Source organism: Metopolophium dirhodum, chromosome 6 (assembly GCF_019925205.1).
Source record: "Metopolophium dirhodum isolate CAU chromosome 6, ASM1992520v1, whole genome shotgun sequence".
NCBI classification, from domain to species: domain Eukaryota; kingdom Metazoa; phylum Arthropoda; class Insecta; order Hemiptera; family Aphididae; genus Metopolophium; species Metopolophium dirhodum.
The window spans coordinates 29,202,415-29,227,640 of NC_083565.1; the positions used below are offsets into that span (position 1 = coordinate 29,202,415).

The window sequence follows — 25,226 nt, forward strand, 5'->3', positions numbered from 1 at the left end:
CTATTTTTCATAATTTTTGTTTACATTTAAGATTAAATAACTTAATATATAAAATAAAAGCAAGTAAAGGTAGCAGTGAACAAATTTCTTTATTTGTTGTAATACTTATTATTTTATTAATATTTCTATAAAGCGATTATCGCATTAAGGTCGCTAAGAAAACTTAAAAAAATAATTTGTTGTGTGATGCAATAATGTAAGCAATATTCATATTTAATTATTATTATTATTATTTATTAATATGTTTGATTTAAATGATTATAATTAAATTTTTTTGATGCAATTTTTAAATTTATAAGAGCAATATTAATATATTTTAATGCAACAATGCAATCAATTTAGTGAGTTGATGCAAAACTTCACTGTTCTATTATTAAGTAACCACGACAACTCAAAAACGTTGTATTATTTTAATGTTTACACTGTATTTATGTTAAAAAATACAAAAACGTGTAGGCATACGTAATTATAGGGCCATCAATTTGCGAATCACCAATACTGTTAATGTATCTTATTTTATGTTTTATACTGCTATGAAGTATAGTTATTACTAATTAGTATTGAATTATCATATGAAAGATATAATAAAAAATAAGTTATTAAATATTAATTAGAACTTAAGTTATTCCATTTGTTAGGTCTTCCTGTATACAATTCGTCATTTTACATACAATACACAATACATTTTACTAATATGAACGTTTTATCAATACACAGGTAGAAATGGGTAATCATGAAGAAATGTTTGAAAAATAATATTTTTTACCATAATATTATAAAACAACACAAATTACTGTTACGTACAAGTTTATATAATATAACATAAAACAACATAGTACACATTAACGTAATTTGGGGCTTGCAAATATGCAGACACAACAATAAAATTGATTATTACTCTCGATACATTATGGTAATTTATATATACTATGGCATCTACTGGGCTGGTTTAGTAATTGGTTTAATTTATTTCAAATTCATGAATTTTTTTGTACAACTTATGGAGTCTATTGTGTCGATACAAATATCTGTTTTTCAAATGAGAATTTTCCCTCTTTTACTGTAAATTAATTAAGGCAAAAATACTGCTGTCAATTATATAGTATTACATATTACATACTCTGCAAATAAATAAACCTTATTTTCACTAGAATATTTAAAGAAAATATGTAGATCATTTAAGTAGTTTACCTCAAGACAATATATTAATATAAAATTAAAATTATTTAAAACCATTTAATTCAAACATTCACAAAATCAAAAATGTATAAAATAATTAACAAGTATTCATGAATAATTATAAATTAATATGAATACATTATATACAAAAACCAACAATGAGACCATGTATAAGCTAATCAGCTGTACAACTCCAAAACACAGTAACCAACATTCTTATCAAAATGTACTTTTTTATATATTCTTTGTCGCAAATTCATGCTGAATTTTTATTTAATATCCTCTTTGGAAACAGACAATTATATCAGGAGTTACCACACAGTAACTACAGCATTTTATTCTGATAAATAAAAAAACAATAACAAAACCCAGTATCTAAAAGAAGTGTAGATACTGTGTTTTGAATTTGTTACGACTGTAATCTGCCGAAAATATATTTCAAGCATAGTGAAAATTCAAACTCGAAACACAGTAACTACTATATACCAACAATTTTTTTTTAATTTTTACATTTTTATATTAAAATGGACTGTGATCACAATTATGCATTACCAAGACGCATGCGTAAGTTCTCTTTAGTAATTACTTATTATTATATTATGTATTTACATTAACATGTAGGTAATTTTTAGTTGAAGAAGTTGTAAATGTTTTTGATGACAGCGATTTTGTTCCAATTACTGAAGATCAAGGTACTGAATAATTTATATACACAATAAATTAATTTATTAATATAACATATTTACATATCACATCATATTGTATATTAATATTTTTATTTTTGAGTTGAAGAAGTTGAAGAGGATATTAATTTGGATGACAGTGATATAGATCCTGATTATATCCCAATTACTGAACATTTATATGGTACTAAATAATTTATATACACAACAATGCATTTGTTAATACATCATATTTAAATGTCACATCAAATTGTATACTAGTATTTATATTTTTTAGTTGAAGAAGTTGAAGAGGATTTGGATGACAGTAACTTTGATCCTGATTTAACCACAATTACTGCACATCAAAGTAATAAATAATTTATATATACAACAATGCAGTTGTTACTACATCATATTTACATGTATATAAATATTTAACATATTGCAGATAATGAACTTATTGAAGCTGCAAGGAAAAAGAAGAAGTTTAGTCCGACAGATAAGAAAGCAGTATAAGCAGAAAAAAGGGAATTAAAGAATGTCAATGCCAAGACAAAAGATCCAAACCGTTCACTTACATGCCCTGTAGAGTGTAAAAATAAGTGTAGAGACAATCTATCCACTGGTCATCAAAAGTTTTTATGGAAAACTTATTGGTCTCTAACAACATATACCCAGAGGAGAACATTTTTAGCAAAATGTGTAACAATTACAGATGTAAAACATCGAACAACAGTTGAGGGTTCTGTTGATAGCTTTAAAAAGTCACAATCCAGGGTTTATAAGCTTCCAGACTCCAATAAAAATGAAGTACAGGTATGTAAGACCACTCTTCTAAATGTTCTTGGCTATACAAATGATTCTGTTTTAACAGAACTAGTAAAAAATATGAACAGTAATTTTTGTATGACATCTGTTACTGAAAATAGAGGACAGCAAAATATTAAAAATTGTATACCCAAAGATATTGTAGCTGATCATATACGGCTGTACAAACCATGTGTAAGTCATTATAGGCGACTTAATGCACCAAATATAATGTACTTGCCTTTTGGACTATCAGTAAAAGCCATGTATGATGATTTTTGCTCCCAACATAAAAACTATTGCTCTCAAGAGCTTTATAGACAAGTCATAAAGGATTTAAATATATCTTTAAGAAATCCCACAATTGATAAATGTGAAGATTGCTCTACCTATCAAAATATAATTGAAAATTCTACTGATGAGAATGAAATTAGAGATAATACTACACTTTTGGAAAACCATAAAGCCAAGGCTTTTGCAGCAACTTCGAAATATAAGGAAGATTCTAAACTGAGTATCGAGTCAACTTGTATCTACTCAATGGACTTACAAAAAGTTATATTAATTCCTTATATGCCAGATACTAAATCTTCTTTTTTCACCAGTAGACTAGTGGTATTTAATGAAACATTTGCTCAATTAAAACCAAATGCCTTAAGCCACTGTGTACTTTGGCATTGCTGGGCGTAAAGCTGAAAATTTAACTGACTCAATATTGGCTTTAATTAGTAACCAAAGAGATGTACAAGATTTTATTTTCTGGGCTGATAATTGCACTGGCCAGAACAAAAATTGGACCTTATACACTGCATTGGTATGTAACTTAAATTCAACAAATTCATTATTTCAAAATACAAAATCAGTAACAATGAAATACCTAACTAAGGGTCATACCCATATGACTGCTGATGGGGTGCATGGAAACATTGAAAAAAATTTAAACAAATAAGGCATATATATGACTTTGAAGACCTTAAGAATTGTATTTCCCAAAGCCGACAAAATTTAAATATTTTAGAATTGAAAGATTTTTATGAGTGGCAAAACAAAAAAAGGACTACCAATGTAAAAACAGATACATTGTATGGATTTAAAATTAACAGTGTTGTTATGGCCAAATTTACAAGAGGATCGACTTCTATGGAATACTGGACAGATTTTAATGGAGAGCCAAAGACTTTAGACTTCATACAAAAAAAATTTTTGAAAGGCATTAAAACATATGCTCCTAAAAAAATTTATCAACATAGAGGAATTAACCTCAGTAAAAAAAAAGGAATCATTGACAAACTTGTTCCAGTAATGCCAGAAAACAGGAAACATTTTTGGATAAATCTTCCAGTGTCTGCCACTTCAGAAGATTTGGTTGATGAGATGGACCTTGGTAATGCTTTCATAACTGATTATGAATAAGACTTAATAAAGACTGAATAAGTACTTTGTGATTATTTTATTATGTTTTACTATTATTTATTTTATTTATATTTGTTGTTATTATTATATAAAACTGTAAAAATTGTTCTACCTGAAGACTAGGTATTTTCAAATTATATCTTTTATGTAATAAAGAAAGTGACACATATTTGTTTTAATTTTTTAATTGTATTACAATTATTTTATTATGTTTTACTATTATTTATTTTGTTTATATTATTTTGTTGTTATTATTATATAAAACTGTTTATTGGTTTTTGTTAACTTTCATACAAGTTTGTGAAAATACTCCACTTATAAAACAATTTAAATATTTGTTAGTTCATTGGAGTTAGGGGAGTACTTAGACTTCATTCTAGGAGGAATAGGGTGACTCGATTTTTCACTATGCCACGTCTTCTTGCCGATTGATAAATAGGATTTATGATTTTTCAAAATATTGAATACAAAATATAGATCTAGGAGACGGTTGACCCATCACCCCTCTTAAATACCCCCCTAAATGGCCTTAGATTTTTTTTTAAAAATATAATTTACACATACTGTGTTTTCAATTAAATGTGATAGGATTTTCAAATTTTTCTATAAATTTCAAAACACAGTATCTACAATTACAGCTAATGAAACTGCTAAAAATACCATTTTGTCGATTTAAATTGAATTCTATGTATTTCCTTGATAACGATATGAAGTTTCAAGTCATAAGGATGAAGTTAAGTTGGCGGCCTGACGTACTTTACAAAAATCATTTTCATATTATCAAATTATGAAAAATACAGATACTGTGTTTTGGAGTTGTACAGCTGTAATAAGTTCTCAAATGTGATGGCATATCAAAGACTACAGCACCAATAATTACTTCTACACTTATTGGCAATGGTTCCATAGTCCACGTGTTGGTTTTGGGGTCATATATTTCAATGGAGTCCAAATGAGTAGATCCATCGAGTCCGCCAACAACATACAACAAACCATTAAATGCGAGAACACCTATATTGAAAATGTACTTTAAATTCAATAAGTTCATTAGAAAGATTTTTTTAAAAAAGTAAATTTTATAGTTACTTGGATTGTATCGGCACAAATGCATATCTGCGATATGATACCAAACATTGTCAATTGGTGTATAGGCCTCAACACTTTTAAGAGTCACTGAACTAACATGTTCCTGACAGCCACCACCGATAGCATACATTACACCGTCTAAGACTCCATACCAGGGCTTCGGCGATTTGTAGACATTTGTGTGAAACTGATGTCTATATGTCAAGGCTGGGATCATAACATTCAACAGATTTCAAAGCAAATCCATTGTTGTAACCTCCTACCTACAGAATTAATTAAATGAATTGAAGTATTAAAAACGTTAAAAACATTAAAAATGTTACCGCATATAAAAGATTATTGAGTACTCCAACACCGGGATCCACTCTTTCAGTTTCTTTCACATATTATTAGGTATCATTCGCCATTCTTGAACACTCACGTCAAAAACCTCTGCACTTTTTGAATTAAGAAAACCAAGTGTTCCGCCAATCTATCATTTAATATTATTATATATATAATATAAATATAACACAAAATTAGTTATAGGTTAGATAACCTATTGGTATACTTACAACATAAATACGATCATCTAAGACGCCAACTCCGTAAAAACTTCGATGGACTAACATGTCAACTGTTGATTTCCATATTGGAGTGATTGTGAAGATAAATCAAGCATTTCAATTGATCTTGGATTATAATATTTATTGCCAAGGGCAAAAACTAAATGTTCTTTTATTAAGGCTAGACAACATCCTCCTCCAAACCTCTCACCCGTTTCCATTTCTTTATACAATAGTTTGGTTGATGAATCATACCAGCTTGTATAAAACCTGAGGGGGGGGGGGATTACTGATGTATCACGCATGGCAAGAAGAAACTGCAAAAAAATAAGTAAATAGAATGATGTTGAAAAGATAATTTGAAATATGAGTTCAATAATACTTTAAGTCCAGTCTGTCTAGGTGAATTACGAATTGCTTGTGGCATAGGAATGTGTCAATATTTCTTTATGATAAAATGGAAATTTAAAGCTTCGTTGACATAGTCTTCACCTTAAAATATTATAATTATTATATAAGATTGTACATTTACAGTAAAAATATAATGATCAAAAAAATATACATTTAGGATTATTTATAATAAGAGGTTCATCCACTACATTTTTTGATATATACATTTCGGGTGCTAATGACAAACGAACATATTCCATTAATTTAGGCAAACTGTCATGTCTACAATGTAATTTGTGTTTTGTCCAATTAATAACGCATTCAAATATCTACAAAAAATAAATATGATTAAATTAAAAAATAACTGAAACAAATTACATCAGCAAACTTTTTTCTGTCTATACATAAACAGGTGTATTAATATTAAAATACAAATACAAATATTCCAATACTATAATAATACCAATATTTCTGTTAATTTTCTTGATAAAATAATTTTGTACAACAGTATTTTAGATATAATTAGAAAAGCATAATATTATACGGACTTAAATTTCTATTTGGTATAAAAAAATTAATATTTGGTAAATTTATTTTAAGTGGACTCTACACAGATATATTTTGGATACACCTTAAAAAATGGAATATACTAAATAATATGATCAGAAAATCACGTTTAACTCTGTTTGTTTAAAAATTATAAAATACCTAACCTTTTATACAATTTAAAGGTGTGATTATTATCTAGTGCATCTCATGGCGTTTTATTATATTTTAATTGTAAAGCAAGTTGAGTATTTTAGAATTGTAAATTGTTTGTACATCTTAATATAATACTCATAACTCCCTTTAAAATTAAAATATTACAAAAAGCCTATGATGATTACTTTTACATTTTATAAGAGGTAAATTCACTCTATTTTGAACTAGTGGAGCTAATCATGATCTACTGAGCGTAAAATTAAATAATTAAGTAAATTAACAACACTAAACTTTTAAATAGTACAAACATTTACATAATTATTTAGGTATATCACTTTTTAATTTTAGTATGCATACTTTTTCTTCAAATGGAACGTTAATGTGACCATGGGAGATTAGATTGATCACTTCTTCAGAAGACAAAGATAGGAACTCGTCAGTTTCAACAACTTTTCTGAAAATTATCACCACAATATTAATAAAATTCACTGATAGTTATTTAATAAATCTTACAAAAAATTTGTTTTTTATGTATTCTTCAGAACTTGAAGACAATTCCGTGCAGTTATAAAAGTCAGCAAATTTTTTAATACCAAGGCAATTTGAAGGATTCAGTTGTTTATGTAAAAAGTCAACACATGCGCCTTTAACAGAATCCAACTGAAAGAGATTAGCAGCTGGTAAAAAAACCTAAACAAATAAACAATAATAATGAATTAAAATAATTTTGATTAGGATAAGAAAATAACAGTTTTGTTGAAAATTAATTAAAATTTTTATTCAATTTGTAAATGAATGATTTCTTATAAAAATAACAGTCACAATTTTGCTTCATAAGTATTATAAAAGCATAGTTTAAGAAATGAATATTTAAAAAAGGATTTCTTAGAAATACCTATTTTATCGAGTAAACAAAAATTTAAAAAATACATATTTTAAGCTCAAATTTAAATTAAATTGGATATATTTTAAACAGAGAATAACGATTTTAATTATTTGTTATAATTTCAAAATATAATTATAATTATATAAGCTGACAAATCATCACTCAGAATCGTTTTTCATATACAATGAATATACATAAATAAATTTATTTATTTTGGAAAAAACACCAATCTAAAATAACTATTTGAGTAAATAATATAATATAAATTAAACTTAAGAATAGTATAACAATATACTATCTTCAATATTACTTATATCATTAAATTCAAATTAAACACAATCCATTACAGTGACCTACTAGACTCCTAATGCATAAAGCAGAACAGTGCCCTCTTGCCCACCTTTTTATTTTTTTAATTTGTATTACCTTCAGGTATACTGAAAACACCACATAAAAATCCATACTATGTTGCAGATTCATCACCACATGCAAATATTAGACACATAGCTTATGGATATCAAAAACTAAATAATTGTATTATATTCCTACCATGACGTTTTGTTCGGTGACCATGATTTCACCAGTATAAATATAATCGACCAAGCGTTGTAAGATGTTAGAGTCTAACTCTCTTAAATTTACAACATTTTTATCCCCTTCAGCAAAACTGGTGAACATCGCACGGAAATATAGACTAGCTGATATTAAAACAACTTTATGTGCACACACTATTACACCGTCATCTGTTTCTAAGTTAATATCACATAACACTTCTTCTCTAAAAACATAAAACTCGTTATTATTATTTATTTTGATAGCAGTTAAAATGACTAAAACGTCATAGGTACCTGCGTAAACTTTGTAGGACTTCAAATAATCTGTGAATGTGATGGCTGTTTATGTATAATTGAGATTTACATCCGTTGGTTTTCAGAACTTGCTTTTGGCCACTTGTCCATGGTAAAACACGTTTTACAGAATCCATCTCTTTTACTATAAAGTAAGATAATTTGTAATTACTATTATAACTGTAAATAACGTACTTTGTAGTTATTACATATTATAATATATTTTAAAACATTTAAAACTGTTTTAAAGTTAATTTATCATTGGCCAATGTCTAGAAATAGTATAATACATTCATATTTAGTAATGATTAAATATAAATAATTAATATAATGAGGTATAACTTTGTGAAATTGATCAAAATCTATTTGTATCTTAACATAATAACAATACAATCACAATATTGTTTAGAGATAGTATTAACTATTAAGTATATTATGAATATTATTTATAAAAGTGCTTGTGAAGTATGTTATCTACCGCCACTTTGTTGGTTTAATACTGTATATAGTATAATTGTTAACGACCAAAAAATGTGACATATTGTTTTAAATGTTATATTTTTATTATATTTTATTAGTATAGGAGAGTACCTGCGACTTGAGTCGTTACAAAATATTTTTAGTATAATAGTTATTTGATAACTGGTAAATATCAACGAAAATTATTTTTTCTGGGATGACGTAAAAACAATATGGGTTATAGATATAACAATATGTTATACTTGCATGTTTAAATTACTTAAAATGATGATAATCTGCAATAGAGTAGATATATTACAGTTTAACTGTAATTAATTAGTAGCCAGAGTACACTTTATGAAAGATAAATGCGTACAGTTTTACGGATGGTAGTATACTATACAAGAGTGCTTTAAAATATGATAAAATATTTAATTAAACGTAATACATACATTATTATGTAAGTAGGTACTTACATATTTGTTTTGTAGTTAACTTCAGTTAGTATTATTCGAGGTATTATACTTACGTATCTTTGGCCGTGGTATACTATATTCCGCGGTCCACAGAAATATAGAATCCAGAGGACCAGAGCACGATTACGGATTAAAGATTCTTGAAGTTAGTTATACTTCTTAGTTTATGATGTTGATACAGAGACGGCACGAATGATCAGCAATTCAGCATCACAGAAAATATTATATTAAATGGCTGGACGCCAAGACGTCGAAGAAAGAACAAATTTCTTATCACTTGTGTGAATAAGTGAAGTGTAGCCATAGATATACGTACAACAATTGTATCTATGGTGTAGCCCTATCGTTCGGTTATCATTTATTTTTCTTATCAATTATAATATATTTCGTTGAAGTTTTATTTTTCAGAACACAGAGAAAGCTTTTAATAGAATAGAATATATTAGAATTTATTTACACATATAGTATAATTATTATAAAAGTGACAAACTAATTGAACTCAAAAATTAAATATTACCTCCATAGAAAATTCATTCTGCATGAATTCCGATCTCGACCTACCTCCAAGGTTGACGCCAAGCCTGACGCCCGAATCAGACAGTTAGTGGCAAAAGAATTTTCGGTGTTTTTTTGAAAAATTTAAAAACCAGTAGAACTTCGGACACAGAAATCGTGAAAACGATAATGCTCGAAAATTTTCACCGCAAAAGCGGAAACATCTGACGCCGTACAAGATGTTTTCACATAAAAAAAAAATATGAAATAATCATAAAAAAAAGTTGGGCAAGTGGGTGTTGCTTTGCTGTACAGTAGGTTACTTGTAAGTCACTGTAATGGATGGCGTTAAATTTGAAGTCAATGATATAATATCATTGCATAAGAAACACGATTCTTGGCGAAGACGGTCAGTCAGCCTGTGATATTACTAAGTAGATATATTTGATGATACTGATTTGAATAATGTAATTTATAATATATAACCTTGTTTTGAATTGTCAATCCGTGGATAAAAAAGTTGAACATCTTAAAAATGTTTAACTACAAAATAATTATTAAATTTTTGTCAAAATTCGTGCCTATATGTATTTTTAATATTTTTCAACTGCTATTGTAATGATATATCAGGATTCAGGAGCCTTGTATTACATTTTCACGCATTTTAATCCAACAAATAAATTTTATTGACAATTATTATAGAAAAACAAACTAAAAAAAAAGAAAAATGACTATGTCCGTAAGGCGTAAACTGCAGATCAAAAAAGTCAATATATTTTATTATTATTATATTTTAACTTCAATGCTTATAAAAAAAAATATGTGACTATGGATTAATATTGTTTGTCTGTCTTTGAAACAATATATTAGGAGACTTGTATTAAATTTTCAAACTTTTTAGCCAACAAATAAAGTTTTATTGACGTTCATTGAAAAAAAGACTAATAAAATTGGAAACGAAAATGTTACTAAACAGTTCAAAACAAAATTAAAATATTTTGAAAATTGTATGGTGTATAGAAAATGCAAATATAAACATCCAGTGAATTTCCGTTCTATACAAGCAATTACTTCTTATTCTTCTTCTCCTTTATATTATATAGAAGGTCCATACATACAATATTTCTCGATGTTTCCAAGAGTATTTTACATTTTCACGTTCTGGTTATTATTATAACACACAGGTACTTAGCTACATATTATTCAATCCCTCATTTTCTAAGAATCTTCAACTAACCAATTAAATCAAAATATATATAAAAAAAAAAAAAATAGTTAAACAGATATAAATTAAGTGATTATGAACTAAATAAAAATGTTATTCAGTTTCAGTAGGTATAGTCATTTTGTAAGTACCTACTTGCTCAACTGTATTACCATACATTTTTATTGCAGATTTATTATGACCTAAAACTTATTGTACACTTTCTACGAACAAATAACTTTGTATGTAGCTTACGAGAAATGACTAATTTTTTTTATCTGTATCCTATTAGACGTGATACACAATCGTTGGTCGAATTGTGCAAGTTGTTTAGTTATAATATGATGTAAAAACTAATAAATATAATGTGCAGTTACCAATATTATGCGTACGTATTATAATATCATACAGAGAATGATAAAAAAGAAAATCAACAATTTTATAGAAACTATAATGTGGCATCGAAATAATAACGTCTATAAATCAGTAAGTAATCCGTTCACAACAAAATAGGTATTGAATAGTTTTTTTTTCTTAATCATTAAGACGATTTAATTTGAATATATAAATATAGCTATAGGTAAGCACTTATTTAACATTACAGAATGTAACTCCCCAATAACTCTAAATATAAATAGTTCGTCTCACAATATAAAATACGAATCAAAATTTAAAAATTAAATTAACACGCAAGAACTAATTTTCGGTTTTAGATATTTACATTTTAAAAACTTGTATTGAGAATTCATCTCATTAAACATATTACCTATGACAGTATGAAAACATAAAAAAATATGATCATACATTTTATAATAATTGACAAATAATTTTAATCTAATTAGTAAACATATTTTTTATTTTTGATAATATATTAATATAGTATAATATTATAGATAATATAGTATTCTGAGGTCAGAATTTTGTATGACAAAAGACAAAACATGTAATTATCACGAAATGATGGATTTTGACTTCAACTATTAATATGAGTTGCCAATCTATTTTAATATATTCCATAGAGGTACCTACTACTATTATCTGTAGTGATTATGAAATATTGGCCCAGGATAATATAATTATGAAATCTAATTTACATTTGATATCAATTATTGTCAACTTCCAATTATTTAATAAGAAAAACAAAAATATTCAAATTCTAATCCAGAACTTGGATACCATGAACAATCCAAGATCATGATTTTAATCGAAACAAGCAAATAAAAAATCTATGGTTATTATAACTCTGCAGGGGATGTCCCCATACATTCGTAAAACTAATGGCCCGCTGCAGGATTATTTTGCCACTGGCAAAAGAAGTACTAGTTACGCCACTGGTACCTACTTATATTATTTTATGACATTATGATTAAAAATTGATGGAACAAAAGTAACTAAGTTAGTTGCAAAATAAATTAAAGGTAAATGTGGAAGCATACGTAATCATAGAGCTAAATCTTTACGAGTCACAAACGCTGGTTATGTATGTTTTTTTATGTTGTAAACTGCTATGAAATAGTAATATTCGTATAATTGTATTAAGATATTACGTGCATTTTACGTACAATACACATTTGACTAATTTGAACGAATTATCGTTACGTAGAAAAAAATGGTATGTTGTAGAATGTCATCAATATAAAATTATAAGGCAGGTTATATCTTAAGATGTTTAATTTCTTATTAATATAGGTTAGGCCAGAGAAGCAAGATCGCTGAGGCTACAATAATATATGGCATTTTAGTATCGCATTAACCTCAGGCCCGTTGTCCATAAGTGATTCGTACGCGAGAAGCGATGATCGTACTGTAAGCCTGTGCAAGTTAATGATAAGATTTTTTAATTGAGTTAAGTTAAGTCCTTTTTTTTTCAACTCAGTTAAGTTAATGGTTAATATAATATTATATAATAATGTTTATCTATTTTGTAATTATGACATACATAATATAATGAAGGTGTTTAGCTGTTTAGCTGTACAACCATATTACCATTATGGCATTAAGTGCTATAATATGTTATACGTACTACCTTACATTATTAACATTTAAATTAAGTATTAAAATTACAGTATAGGTATATCATAATATTGAAAATAAGAACAGATAAAAATTTAAAATAGAATTCGTTGGTAGGTTATACTTTGTCTTTTCAGATTTTTGGTTAGTCACTAATCTTCGCGGTGATTAAAAGTATTAACTAAATTAATAAAACAGTTTCATAATGTTGAACATAAAATCAATAGGTATCAAAGGAAAATCAATTATTTTGAATGGGAATCTTAGACATAGGTATAATAAAAAATCATAAATTTGGTACTAAATTAGTACCAACTTCACACCATTTTCTGTTTAAAAAACACATCCTCAAAGTTCTCACCCACTTAAAGTTAGCTGCATAACCATAACAGACTCTTATGGGATATATCCAACAAATTTGTTGACAACTTATTGGACATTGTTTGATCCTAAGACTCCTAGACTTTGTTGGATTTTATTTTCAGTGGTTTTTTTTTTTTTTTATCTTTAAGCCCGGCGACTATGGCCATTAGCTGATTGTGGGATTTTTATGATTGTAGGTTGTAACAAGTAGGGTTTGTAACAATAGGGTTTTTACACGTGTGTGTTGTGTTTGGCAGAATTTCTAATGGGGCACCCGTAGGTTTCTGCCATGCCCCGGTCGGAATATTTTAATATGAAATTTTATTTTTATTGTCCATTAATAGACAATAGTTTAATAAAAACATAGAATATATTTTAACGTTTAAGATTGATAATTTAAAAAATGATTAAGATAATATTAATTTAACATTTTTTTTTAAATTCTTTATTACAAAACTAAAAACAAATTAATTCTATACGAAAATTATTAAAAATATATATATACCAGTTTATGTACTAACCTTATTTGTACAGAACGCAAAGAATTAAGAAATACAAAAATTAATTATGAATCGAAGTATCTTGATTCTTGAATGAAACACTTGTTCAGTGGAATATGGACGAATGTCAAAATATTTAATATGACTTGAAATAAAACATTAAACGTAAATAGTGTAGGTACATACTAAGTATATAAGATAAAAACAATTAACCGATAAACGTGCAAATCTTAGTAGAAATCTAATTCAGATAACATTACTTATATTATATGTATAAATGTATTAATTCATTGCAACCAACAAAAATACTAGTCAATGAACCTACCTAAACCACTATCATAATATTGGTATTAATATATTTTCTGTTAACATATAATTAGAACACACGTATTTACTTTTTTTTCATACAATTGAAATTTCAACGTTTAAATAAACTTTTGCCTATACGTACAGTGTACACAATGTATAAAATAAATTATATTTATTTTATATAATTTAATACAATTTTACTTAGCTAACTGAATTGCTACATTCTTGATGGAATTACAATCTTAAGATATTTTATTAAAATTAAATTTTGGTTCTACGTCTATGCGTAGTTTAATCACATACTTGATAACACACAAATTAAATAATTATAGGTAAGCTAGAAATAATATAAAAACAATTGATTTAGATTTCATAACTTTTGACTTTTGAGTTTTGGCAAATCTATCAAAATGTATTGCAAAATTGTCAAATGTTTAAAAAATGAACTGCACATTATTTAGTTGACAATGTATATAGTACATAGAGTAGTATATAGAGTTCATTAATTTTACCTAGGTAATAGGTATATAATATTAGGTAAACATATATGTATAATATAGATTCGACTAGATATTAATTAATTTTCTGCTTGTCGCGTACTCACGATTAGTAATTACCTACTAATTTTCAGAGTTGGTCAGTATCATGATACATACTTTTGAAGTATCAACATATTTGTATTATTACTGAGAAGAAATTACCATTCCACGTCAACATTATTTGATAGGCGCGTACAGCGTACATACAATTGTATTAAAATATCTCGTATATATTATGCTTCTAAAATATCTACAAATAATAAATATAATTGTTTAAAAAAAGTTTGTAGATATTTAATCTAGACTTCATTAATCTAAATCATGCATAGCCGTATTATAGGTACATGTAAAAATGTAATACGATTCCGATTACGCCGAAACCGGTAGCATTTTTAAAACATTCGTAGGTTTTACTTGATAAAACTATATTGTTTGAGTACATGATTTAATTGTAACTATTTGCTACTTACTAGCTGGCCACAAGCAAACTATATTGGCCACAATATAATACTACTGTCTACTACTATAGTTTATTTTTTTCGGTAACAAATAGTTTTTTGAAAACCGTCATTAAGTGTTTGGCTCTCATCCTTTTCGCCCGTCCGTTTACACGTCATATATATACAGAGATGGACGCCACATCGAGAACTGTCGTATGCCAACAGTGGTATGCCAATAACGAGGGTCGATCCATAGTAGATGTTCTGGATTTGGCAGTTGACCTCAAGAAGACAGCAGCGGTCGAGACATCGTTACTGCACAGCGGACACGCCGCAGAGAAGAGAACGCGGTCGTCACCGGAATTAAGAATAATTAACTCACCCGTATACCAGCAGGACGATACAGAGATGGACGCCACATCGAGAACTGTCGTATGCCATCAGTCGTATGCCAATAACGAGGGTCGATCCATAGTAGATGTTCTGGATTTGGCAGTTGACCTCAAGAACACAGCTGCGGTCGAGACATCGTTACTGCACAGCGGACACGTCGCAGAGAAGAGAACGCGGTCGTCACCGGAATTGAGAATAATAAAGTCACCCGTATACCAGCAGGACGTAGTTATAATTGCACCATCATCGGAGCCTGCTGCAACTTTTTGTGTGACATCAAAGACGGACGCACCCGGGGAAATCTCATTGATTGACGCGCTGGACCTGGCCGTCGATCGTAGGATCACTCCCACGCCTGTCCTGCAGCTACCGATACGGCGGCGCGAACATTTCCGGTCGTCTTCTGAGCTGCAAATCCAGTCACCCGTGTACGGTGGCGTGAAGTCTGACCCGCCGGTACCCGCGGAATTCCCGGAAAACCCTGCAGCGCGGTCTGTTGGTCGGCGGAAGTCTGCCTGGAAGAGAACGAAAAAATTCGTTTGGAAATCCTTGGTGAACGTGGCACGCAGGGTTTGCTTTTGTCAAACCTTCGTGGACATTGAATAATGTTCGCCAAGTTTTCCCCTACCATCACCGTTGTACGCCACAGTGGTACCTGCAGCAGTTTCCGCCGTCAGCCGCCCGTCAACCTGCAGTTTTTGGCGTACCACATGATGGTGCCAGGCCGGTCAAAACGCACCACTTGTTGTTTCCGCCGGACAATTCGTCCGACACCGTTAAAACTAGTAATTTATTATTGTGCGCGTTCGCCAGTCCATCCGACGTTTTTCGCCCCCGCTTTTAGGTCCGTTCGTGCACGCTGTTTTTCGCATACGTACTTTGTATTACATTGTACTCTGCCGTTCTCCGCCGCGTGTTTAGTTTGTCGGGCTCCGTCAGTTCTTCGAATAAATATTAAATTGTATTACTTCTCGGTGCCTGATTTTTTTTATATGTTAGTTTTTTAAAGCTTTCGGCTCCTTTTCGCTTCGTTTTTTCTTGCAGCTGAGTCAGCGTCTTTATGTTCCTGTTGCAGCACTCTCAAACCAAGTTGTACCTATGTGATTTAGTGAATATCGTTTAGTAATTATCGTTCATTGCAATATTGCATTATAGTTTGCCCTCATTAAATTTTTCTTTTCTCCAGTTAATATGGCGGTCAAATTAACCGGCGATATTTTTTTGTGAATCAACTTGTTTTAATGTACTTTGGAGACAGTGTTCCTGTCCCGGCTGCAATCAGTCTTATGATTTATGAGTGGAATCTTCATTAACAATTTTGAATACACATTCGCCCGTATGCAGGGTCAACTTGTCTTATTTTGTATAAGATTTAGACTGTTTATTTATTAGACTGTCGTGTAAGTCGATCAATTATTCATGTTTATTCTGGACGACGAGCCCTAGCTTTATATATTAATATCACGGTCCATGGGAAATTATGTTTTATTGTGTATTGTTATATGGGACTGCTGTCTAAAAATTATGTATTGCTATATGAGACTGCTGTCTAAAAACCATGTATTATATGAGACTGCGCATTATGATTCTACACATTATGTATTATTAAATGAGACTGTTGTCTAAAAATTATGTATTGTTATATGAGACTGTTGTCTAAAAATTATGTATTGTTATATGAGACTGCTGTCTAAAAACCATGTATTATATGAGACTGCGCATTATGATTCTACACATTATGTATTATTAAATGAGACTGTTGTCTAAAAATTATGTATTGTTATATTATGAGACTGCTGTCTAAAAACCATGTATTATATGAGACTGCGCATTATTATTCTACACATTATGTATTATTAAATGAGACTGTTGTCTAAAAATTATGTATCATTGTATGAAACTGTTGTAAATATATATTTAGCCATGAATTTATTATTGTTTATTTGTTTATGGTAATACGCACAAAGTTTTGTATTTCGTTTTGTGTAACTAGCGCCCTAGCGGGTACATCATATTATTATACCACGGTATAAGTACTGGCATTGACTTTTTATTGATTTGTTTTTTTTTTTTTATTAAAGAAGATTTTTATTATATTATTTTATTAACAAAAAATGATACAAAGTATTAAGGGAAATAATAAAAATTACCTACACCTTTGAGCTAAGCTTGTGGTGGATGAAGCGAGTCACGTGATTGAATTAAACTACACAATTAAATAAATGATAATACGAATAATAAGAACAAAAGAAAAAATATACAAATGTTTCTTATACTAGATTTTGTAATACCGAATCATAAACATAATCACTGACTTATTTCACTAAATAAAACATTTCTTGATGTTGGTATTATCAATAAAAATATTTCTTTTCACATCTATAAGCAAAGATTTAAAATTAACAGGGCCCAGATAGTTAACGAACTTTATCTTACTTCCCCGATGGGCTTATTATTTTGTTCAATAAAGAAACAACATCATTATGACGTGCGCTCACATCGATATGCAATAATTGAAGTAAATAAAACAGTAAGTTCATTATTCGTATATTATTATATGACTGAACTGGACGCCCACGTGAGAACTCCAAAATTCCAGCAGAAAGTCAATCACGTAAATTGATATGTGGGGGGCTGAAGAAACGTACGTATCAACAGTGAACGATGGATTTCACCGCCGTTAACCCTTCGTCGACCGACGGTACTTTTGAGTTCCACATTACAAATAAATGTATATTAAATAATATACGATGCATTTATCTTATTTGTGACCCGTCGGTACGCACGAGTACCTCTTTAGTTACAAGAAAAAAATAAAACTATGGTCCAAATTTAGAAATATAACTGTGTAATTAGATGTCAAAGTAAACAATGTACACGAAAATTCTTAGAACCAAACATGCCCACATCAGGCTGGGTTTTAAACTCGTACAAAAGCTATTTTTAGCATTTTTATCCGCTAGAATTGTTTGCAATTATTGTGTTTAGTTTATAAATATTGTTATCGTATTAATATCGATATATTAAAAGAGGGGAAAAAATCTGATTATATGCAATGGACTATGGACTCAAAAGTACCGTCGGGCCATTAGCTATTTCACAATATGTCACGTTAGTCGTTGTCGATTATGTAGTATGTACACCATCGCCAAAATATTGATATTTGTTAATCCGTTTTCGCGTCTTCCTGCAGTGTCGAGATTAATATTTTATACTTACCTATACTTATATTTGCTATAATATAATATAAGATTTTACAATATATCAAAATGAATAATCATAATACCCACGAATTGGAACAGTGGTTGCTTGAAGATTTTCCTTCGGACATTGATACTGACATAGAAATGTCTGATGATTATGTCGATATGGGCAAGTGCATACATGAAATTCAGCGAAATTAATTTTTATTAGTCAACTCAAATCTAAATGATTTTACAATTTTGAACAAATCCTTTGAAGAACAAAGTGAACAAAATGAGCCAATTATTGTCGTTGTTCCACATGATGATAACAATAGTGAGACAATTGACATTTGTATTTTGAATGGGAATCTTAGACATAGGTATTATAAAAAATCATAAAATTGTATTTGGATTATGAATTATGATATTGCAAAATAATACCACGTTGATTGTGTTGGTTCAGGCAAATATATGTTTATCATTTTTCGATATATAGCTTCACATACTTCCCTAATAATATTACTAACAGTTGAAAAACCCATTCGAAAACTATGGCCAATTGTTTTGTATGAATTTCCTGTAGCTAAAAACCTAATAATTAAATCAGAAAAAAAGTTAAGTCAATTATTTTTTTTGTTTTGGACGATATAGTAAGATACAAGATGGGTATTATATGATTTGTGGCATTTGAACGCAATCATAAAAGTATTCTAAAATCCATTATAATGTCTAACAACAAAAAAATTATAAACATAAACCTAAATAAAAATTATACCAGTTATATTATAAAAAAACAAGGCTAATTGGATTTCAACTATTTTTTTATTATGGTAAATTATATATGACTGAAATTTCGGGTTTTTCCCATTCGGTTCCATAAAGTATCCACTGTTGCATAAAATGTTGAACAAATATATAATTATTTGATAAGTGACCCGGGTCATAGTAGTATGGTAAATTCAATAATTATATTATCCAAACATTTCGTCCAAACATTTTCTTCACGGGAAAAAAAAACACAAGGCCAACAATTTTATAAAGTTCATTCGTGTTTTTACAACCCGACAAATACTTATAAGTATTAATAATAAATAAAATACGCGGTGGAATCACGTGCGGATGGTTAGCGTGTGCATACTGATCACGCATATAAGTGGCGAGTATACCGCGACGGTCTACGAGGGTTCTATGTATTGTTATTGATAATCGATAATATTATAAATAATTGTCACTGCACGTAATTCAATATGCAGGGTTAGTGCGTGTTAGTACCCATCTAATTAATGCATCACATACGTAGTAGGTAGTTGGTTAGTTGCATTATTAACTAGAGGTCAGCATTTGAATTATAGGTCTACACTCTACAGGTAGCTCAAGGGGCAATACCAACAGTTTCTAAGGAGTTCAATATAGGCAATTTTCTATTTGTATGCAAATGTGAGCTTAGTAAGTGTGAGTGACTGTGTATAAAATAAATAGTGGAGCGCACCCGCACGTAAACGCACATGACAGCATTGTACACACTAATTTATTACAAAATATGCGCATTTTAGTGAAATACTGAAACTTAGTTTCGTATATATTTTCCAATAATATAGCTTACTGAGTGACATTACAGTATGAACACCTATTATACAAATTGAAGAGAAGAAGTTTATCTAGGTTTGTATTGGAGTCGATTTTCAATATTTTATATTCAATGTCCAATATTTAACTCTAAAACATGTGATATTTTATTTTTTCAATTTGAACTGTTGAGTTTAGTAATTAAAATATCGAAAATTGATTTGCATACAGACATAGATTAACTTTTCTTCTACAATATTGATAATGGGTGTATTTACTGTCAAACCGCTCAATAAACCATTATATTATTGGAAAATATACAAAAATAAATGTTCATAGAATTTTTTAATACTATTCATACCCCTTAATAAAATATTAAAGATTTTACCTACCGTTCCACATGACCAAGTTAAAAAAATATATAGGTTGTTAGTACCTACTAATATAATTAATTCATAGGTATAGTATATAGTAAGTCAGTTTTACATTATTAATAAGAGGTGAACCTATAATATAGGACAAGCCTATAATTACATAACATTAAATATCGTACTTTTATGTTTTTTGCATATCGACATTTAGTTTATAAACACCGCACCAGCGTTTAATAAACAAGAAAGTAAAAAACAATCACACTCAGTATGCCAATGACTACACGACATGGCGGACATAGTTGAGATGTTTTTACAAAGGTTGGGGTGCAGTGACGACGGCGATGGTCATGGAACGAGGCGTGCTGTATTTTTTACGTACTGCGAGTTAGCCGTAACACTTTTCTTCGCCGTTTTGACGTACCTGTCGTTAGTCTACTCGACGGGAGATCATCAGCTGTCCATTCGCATGTACGGCCTCTTGTGCTTTGTCATCGAAATCTACATTTTTGCTTATACAGCCGTCAGGGTTTACCATCAGTCCGATCATCGCGATATGTACCAGCGTTCACGGAAAGTGGGAATTCCGAAAAAATATAGACGGAAAATCGCGATGGTGATCAAATACCACCTCGTCATGTCGAACGTGGTCTTGGCAATTCCCATGTTGTGCACGATTTCGTCGGATGGGTTGCGGATGGGCGACCCGTTCACGTTCCCCTTCATGGACGTGTTGCCGATAAAAACGACAAACGTCACTGTCTACGTGTGCAAATATATCGTATACACTTTTCCCCTGTACTTTGCACACTTGGAATTGTGTTTCCTGAATGTGACGTTCATGTATTCCACGGGCGTCGTGAAGAGACATTTTCAGATACTCGACGAACAGGTCGAAGAAGCGATGGTAACCGAGGACGAACAGAAATTAAAGATCGCGATCATTCACCATCAACAGGTGTTGAAGTGAGTAGTTGCGTTCAATGCACTGTACCTACGTCTGTACCTATAGTTTACTCTTGGTGCGACATTAAATTTAAAAATTTTAACGAAAAAAATATTTAAAATATGAAATAAGGTTTCCTGTTTGGCCACTTAATATCTAATCTTGAACTAAATTGATTCCCAAAGACATACTAGACATTTTCGGACGTACTTTATATTAATTTAATTAATTGTTTACTTTATTATCATTGAACACCTTTATTAAACCATTGACCTCATTAATTTATGATAATAAATTAATATAATATCATGATTTATGAAATTTAACGAACAAAGAGGATGTGAAGGCATAGGTTAGGTTAACCTTAGGGAAAAGGATGGGAATGTATAGGATTCAACACGAACACCATATAATTAGTATTAACGTAAGTCCAAGGGTAGTTTAATATTCTATGTTGATAGCCTATAGGTAGCGTTCCACATGCCCACATTTTAGCATTTCAGTAAAAATTTAAGATAATTACATAATTATTTTATGATGACTAATTTCTTTCCAATGTAATTAAATACTATGCCTAGTAATATATGTTTTTTGAATATTACCATTACAAAAACTACAAAAACAGGGCCGGCTCAAGTGAAAATAGTGAACTTGGCAAAATCAAATTTTTCCGCCCCTAATAATTTAATATTATCAGTATTTTGAAAATGCAGCCCTTTTACTAAAGTGCTGCTTAGGTGCCGCCCTAGACGTGGACCTATGTCACATACCCCTTGAGCCAGGCCTAAACCCTACCTTAGAACCAATTCCTAATTAGTAATATATTACGCCACTGTAATGAATTAATCTATAATAATACTATAACCAAAATGCATAGATATCATTTAAATAACATAGACCACATACACTGAAGCATAAATTAGTAAGAGACAAAATCAAGAAAATTGATTATTACTTCCAATATTAATACTATAAAGCTACTTACTGTATTTTTTAGGTTTTTTAAAGATATGAAGACAGTTTATGAAAAACCATTATTATTAACAATAGAAGGTTTTGCATTATATATTGGCTTATGTTGTTGTGTAATAATTCAAGTCATACAGGTGTGTTGTAGTAATAATATATTATATATTTGATTAATTGTATTATTAGTTAAAAAATATTTTTAATTACGTGGTTGTAACAATTAAACAATTTCAACCATTTAATATTTTTTAGAATTTTGTAAAAAGTATTATGTAGAATTTTAATATTGACGTATTGTTCCACATCAAAAAAATAAACCAAAAATTAATATTTTAGTTTTAAAAGAATATAATATACTATATTATTTTAGATTCTGAGCGGAGCGAGGAAGCTAGTGGTTTTACAATGGTGTTTATTTTTAATTTTTTTTTATCCTGTATACACAATTTCTACCAGAATGAGTGCTTCGATTTCAACATATAGTATCTTATCGTTTAGCAAATTGGATCAAGATGCTACTTTCGATTTTCTCAATAGTTATTTAATGCCACCGGAAAAACTACCGACAAATTAGGAAAACCGCTAAAAATGGGATTTTAATTTCTAACACTTTGTTTATCGCCAGAGCAACTAATAAAAAATAATAATAATATTATAACATTAATTCAACTAACACGCTATAAAAATTAATAATAACAATATAAAAAAATCGGAATCGTTTTTCTTATACAACGATATTATATCATTGAATTCAAGTTTAATACAATCCATTATACACTGACCTACTTGTAACCTACTGTACAGCAGAGAGACATCAACTTACCTGCTTTTTAATGCACGACCATATAACAGCAATTAATTATAATATGGATTTTAAGTTATTAACTATACTTGTATTATTTTTAGGGTTTTGTTGATCAAATAATATTGGGATTATGTATAGCTAGTTGTGTGGCGGGTTTCATGGTAATTTTAATTTATTGCATGTGTGCAAGCAATATGTATGATTTAGTAAGTATTTATCATATATTAATATGTGTTATACACTTAATGCATATAATGTGGTTATATTTATAATTGTATTATTTACAGCATGGTAATGCACACGTCAAACACAAATTTTCTCAAAAACTTTTAATGTTTTTGGAAATATTTTTGTTTTGAAAATCTAAGTCATGACCCATACAAAATACATTTTGAAAAATATATAATGTTTTTAGACAATATTGCATCGTTATCATTTTTTATTGACATACAACAATAGAATATAACTTCAAATTGTATTATTAAAAAAAAAAAATAATTCTATGAACGTTAGTTAATGTTTAGTACCTAAACATTATACGTCAATACTTGTTAATATAATGGCTGTTTGCACTTTGCTGTGTACCTATGTATATTTATACCTAATATATTTTAACAGCAAAATGGTATATTGAACTCACTTTTTGAACACCGATCATATTATTCTCGAAACAAATCATTTAAAAGTATTATTTTAATAATGATGACAAGAGCAACAATACCATTCGAATTTAATGTTTATTCACTTTTCATCGTAAACTTGAATCTACTTGTCAGAGTAAGCAGTGTTATTGTTTATCTATTATAAATAATTTATGTGGCTCCAAAATTTATTTGGATTACTTTTATTTTACTAATTATAATTGGCATACATTTGTATTTATATCAGATCTTAAGACTTACATATACGGTGCTGAATGTTTTATTAACTACAATCAATCTCAAATTTAAAGAAACTGCAATATGAAAGCAAATTATATCTTTATTAATCATGATTTGTGAATACCTATTAAGTATGATAAATAGTTTATTATTTTTGATTCTTTTAAATATTTTAAAAGTTTGTTTTTAAATCAAATTGTATTCGTATGTTATATAAAAAAAAAGTTATTGATAATTTTGTTTATGACAGATCTTAAAATGTCTCACATATGCTGTGTTTACACCGTACTGCCATCGTCTTTCAATAATATTTCACCACTCATCATGCAAATGCAATAATATTGACCTTTTTTACACCATGGCAAATTTTAAATGTGAACACCTGGGCTAGGGTTTGTATGCAACAGCATGTTTTTTTTCCTACGTCCAAGTGGAGTTATAGTGAGTGATTTCCATGATTTATATTATTAGAATGGTACTATTTTTCATGTATTTTGAATACATTTAGATTAATGCATATTATTTAGTACGATCGTATTCATTGTATTTAAATGATTTTATTAATTGTATTGAAATAATTAAACTGATCAAAGTATATAACTTGGTTTTTTTGTCAAACATAAATTTTATTTTAATAGATAAAATCCTATGGTACAATATGCCATAATAGAGTATGAATAATTTGACGGAGAAAGATTAACGATTAAACACAGTTCATAAAAATATGTATAGGTATCAATATAAAATCCATGATAAGATATTATTTGTTGGGTATATTACACGCAATCCTA

At 29.1% G+C, this 25,226-nt stretch overlaps 2 protein-coding genes and 1 pseudogene across 2 annotated transcripts; 2 read left to right on the top strand and 1 right to left on the bottom strand.

Moving 5' to 3' along the window:
• Positions 1-1,216: 1,216 nt before the first annotated feature.
• LOC132946522 (kelch-like protein 2) lies at positions 1,217-9,720 on the bottom strand (annotated as a pseudogene).
• Positions 2,140-3,438, top strand: LOC132946526 (uncharacterized). The gene is made up of 2 exons (XM_061016560.1): positions 2,140-2,211; positions 2,293-3,438. Exon 2 carries the CDS (start codon positions 2,733-2,735, stop codon positions 3,339-3,341), a length of 609 nt encoding a protein of 202 aa, XP_060872543.1. The 5' UTR covers positions 2,140-2,211; positions 2,293-2,732; the 3' UTR covers positions 3,342-3,438.
• Positions 9,721-21,123: 11,403 nt separating the features above from the next.
• LOC132946524 (uncharacterized) lies at positions 21,124-24,520 on the top strand. The gene is made up of 5 exons (XM_061016559.1): positions 21,124-21,800; positions 22,778-22,886; positions 23,656-23,760; positions 24,173-24,331; positions 24,443-24,520. The coding sequence occupies exons 1-5, from the start codon at positions 21,124-21,126 to the stop codon at positions 24,518-24,520; spliced, it is 1,128 nt and encodes a 375-aa protein (XP_060872542.1).
• Positions 24,521-25,226: the final 706 nt, after the last annotated feature.

Bases quoted from the DNA above. Each gene is read 5' to 3' on its own strand.
- LOC132946526 (XM_061016560.1), top strand. From the start codon at position 2,733: ATGAACAGTAATTTTTGTATGACATCTGTTACTGAAAATAGAGGACAG.
- LOC132946524 (XM_061016559.1), top strand. From the start codon at position 21,124: ATGGCGGACATAGTTGAGATGTTTTTACAAAGGTTGGGGTGCAGTGAC. The intron at 22,887-23,655 runs GTGTGTTGTAGT...TATTATTTTTAG, and splicing joins TAATAATTCAAGTCATACAG to GGTTTTGTTGATCAAATAAT. The intron at 23,761-24,172 runs GTAAGTATTTAT...ATATTTTAACAG, and splicing joins CAAGCAATATGTATGATTTA to CAAAATGGTATATTGAACTC.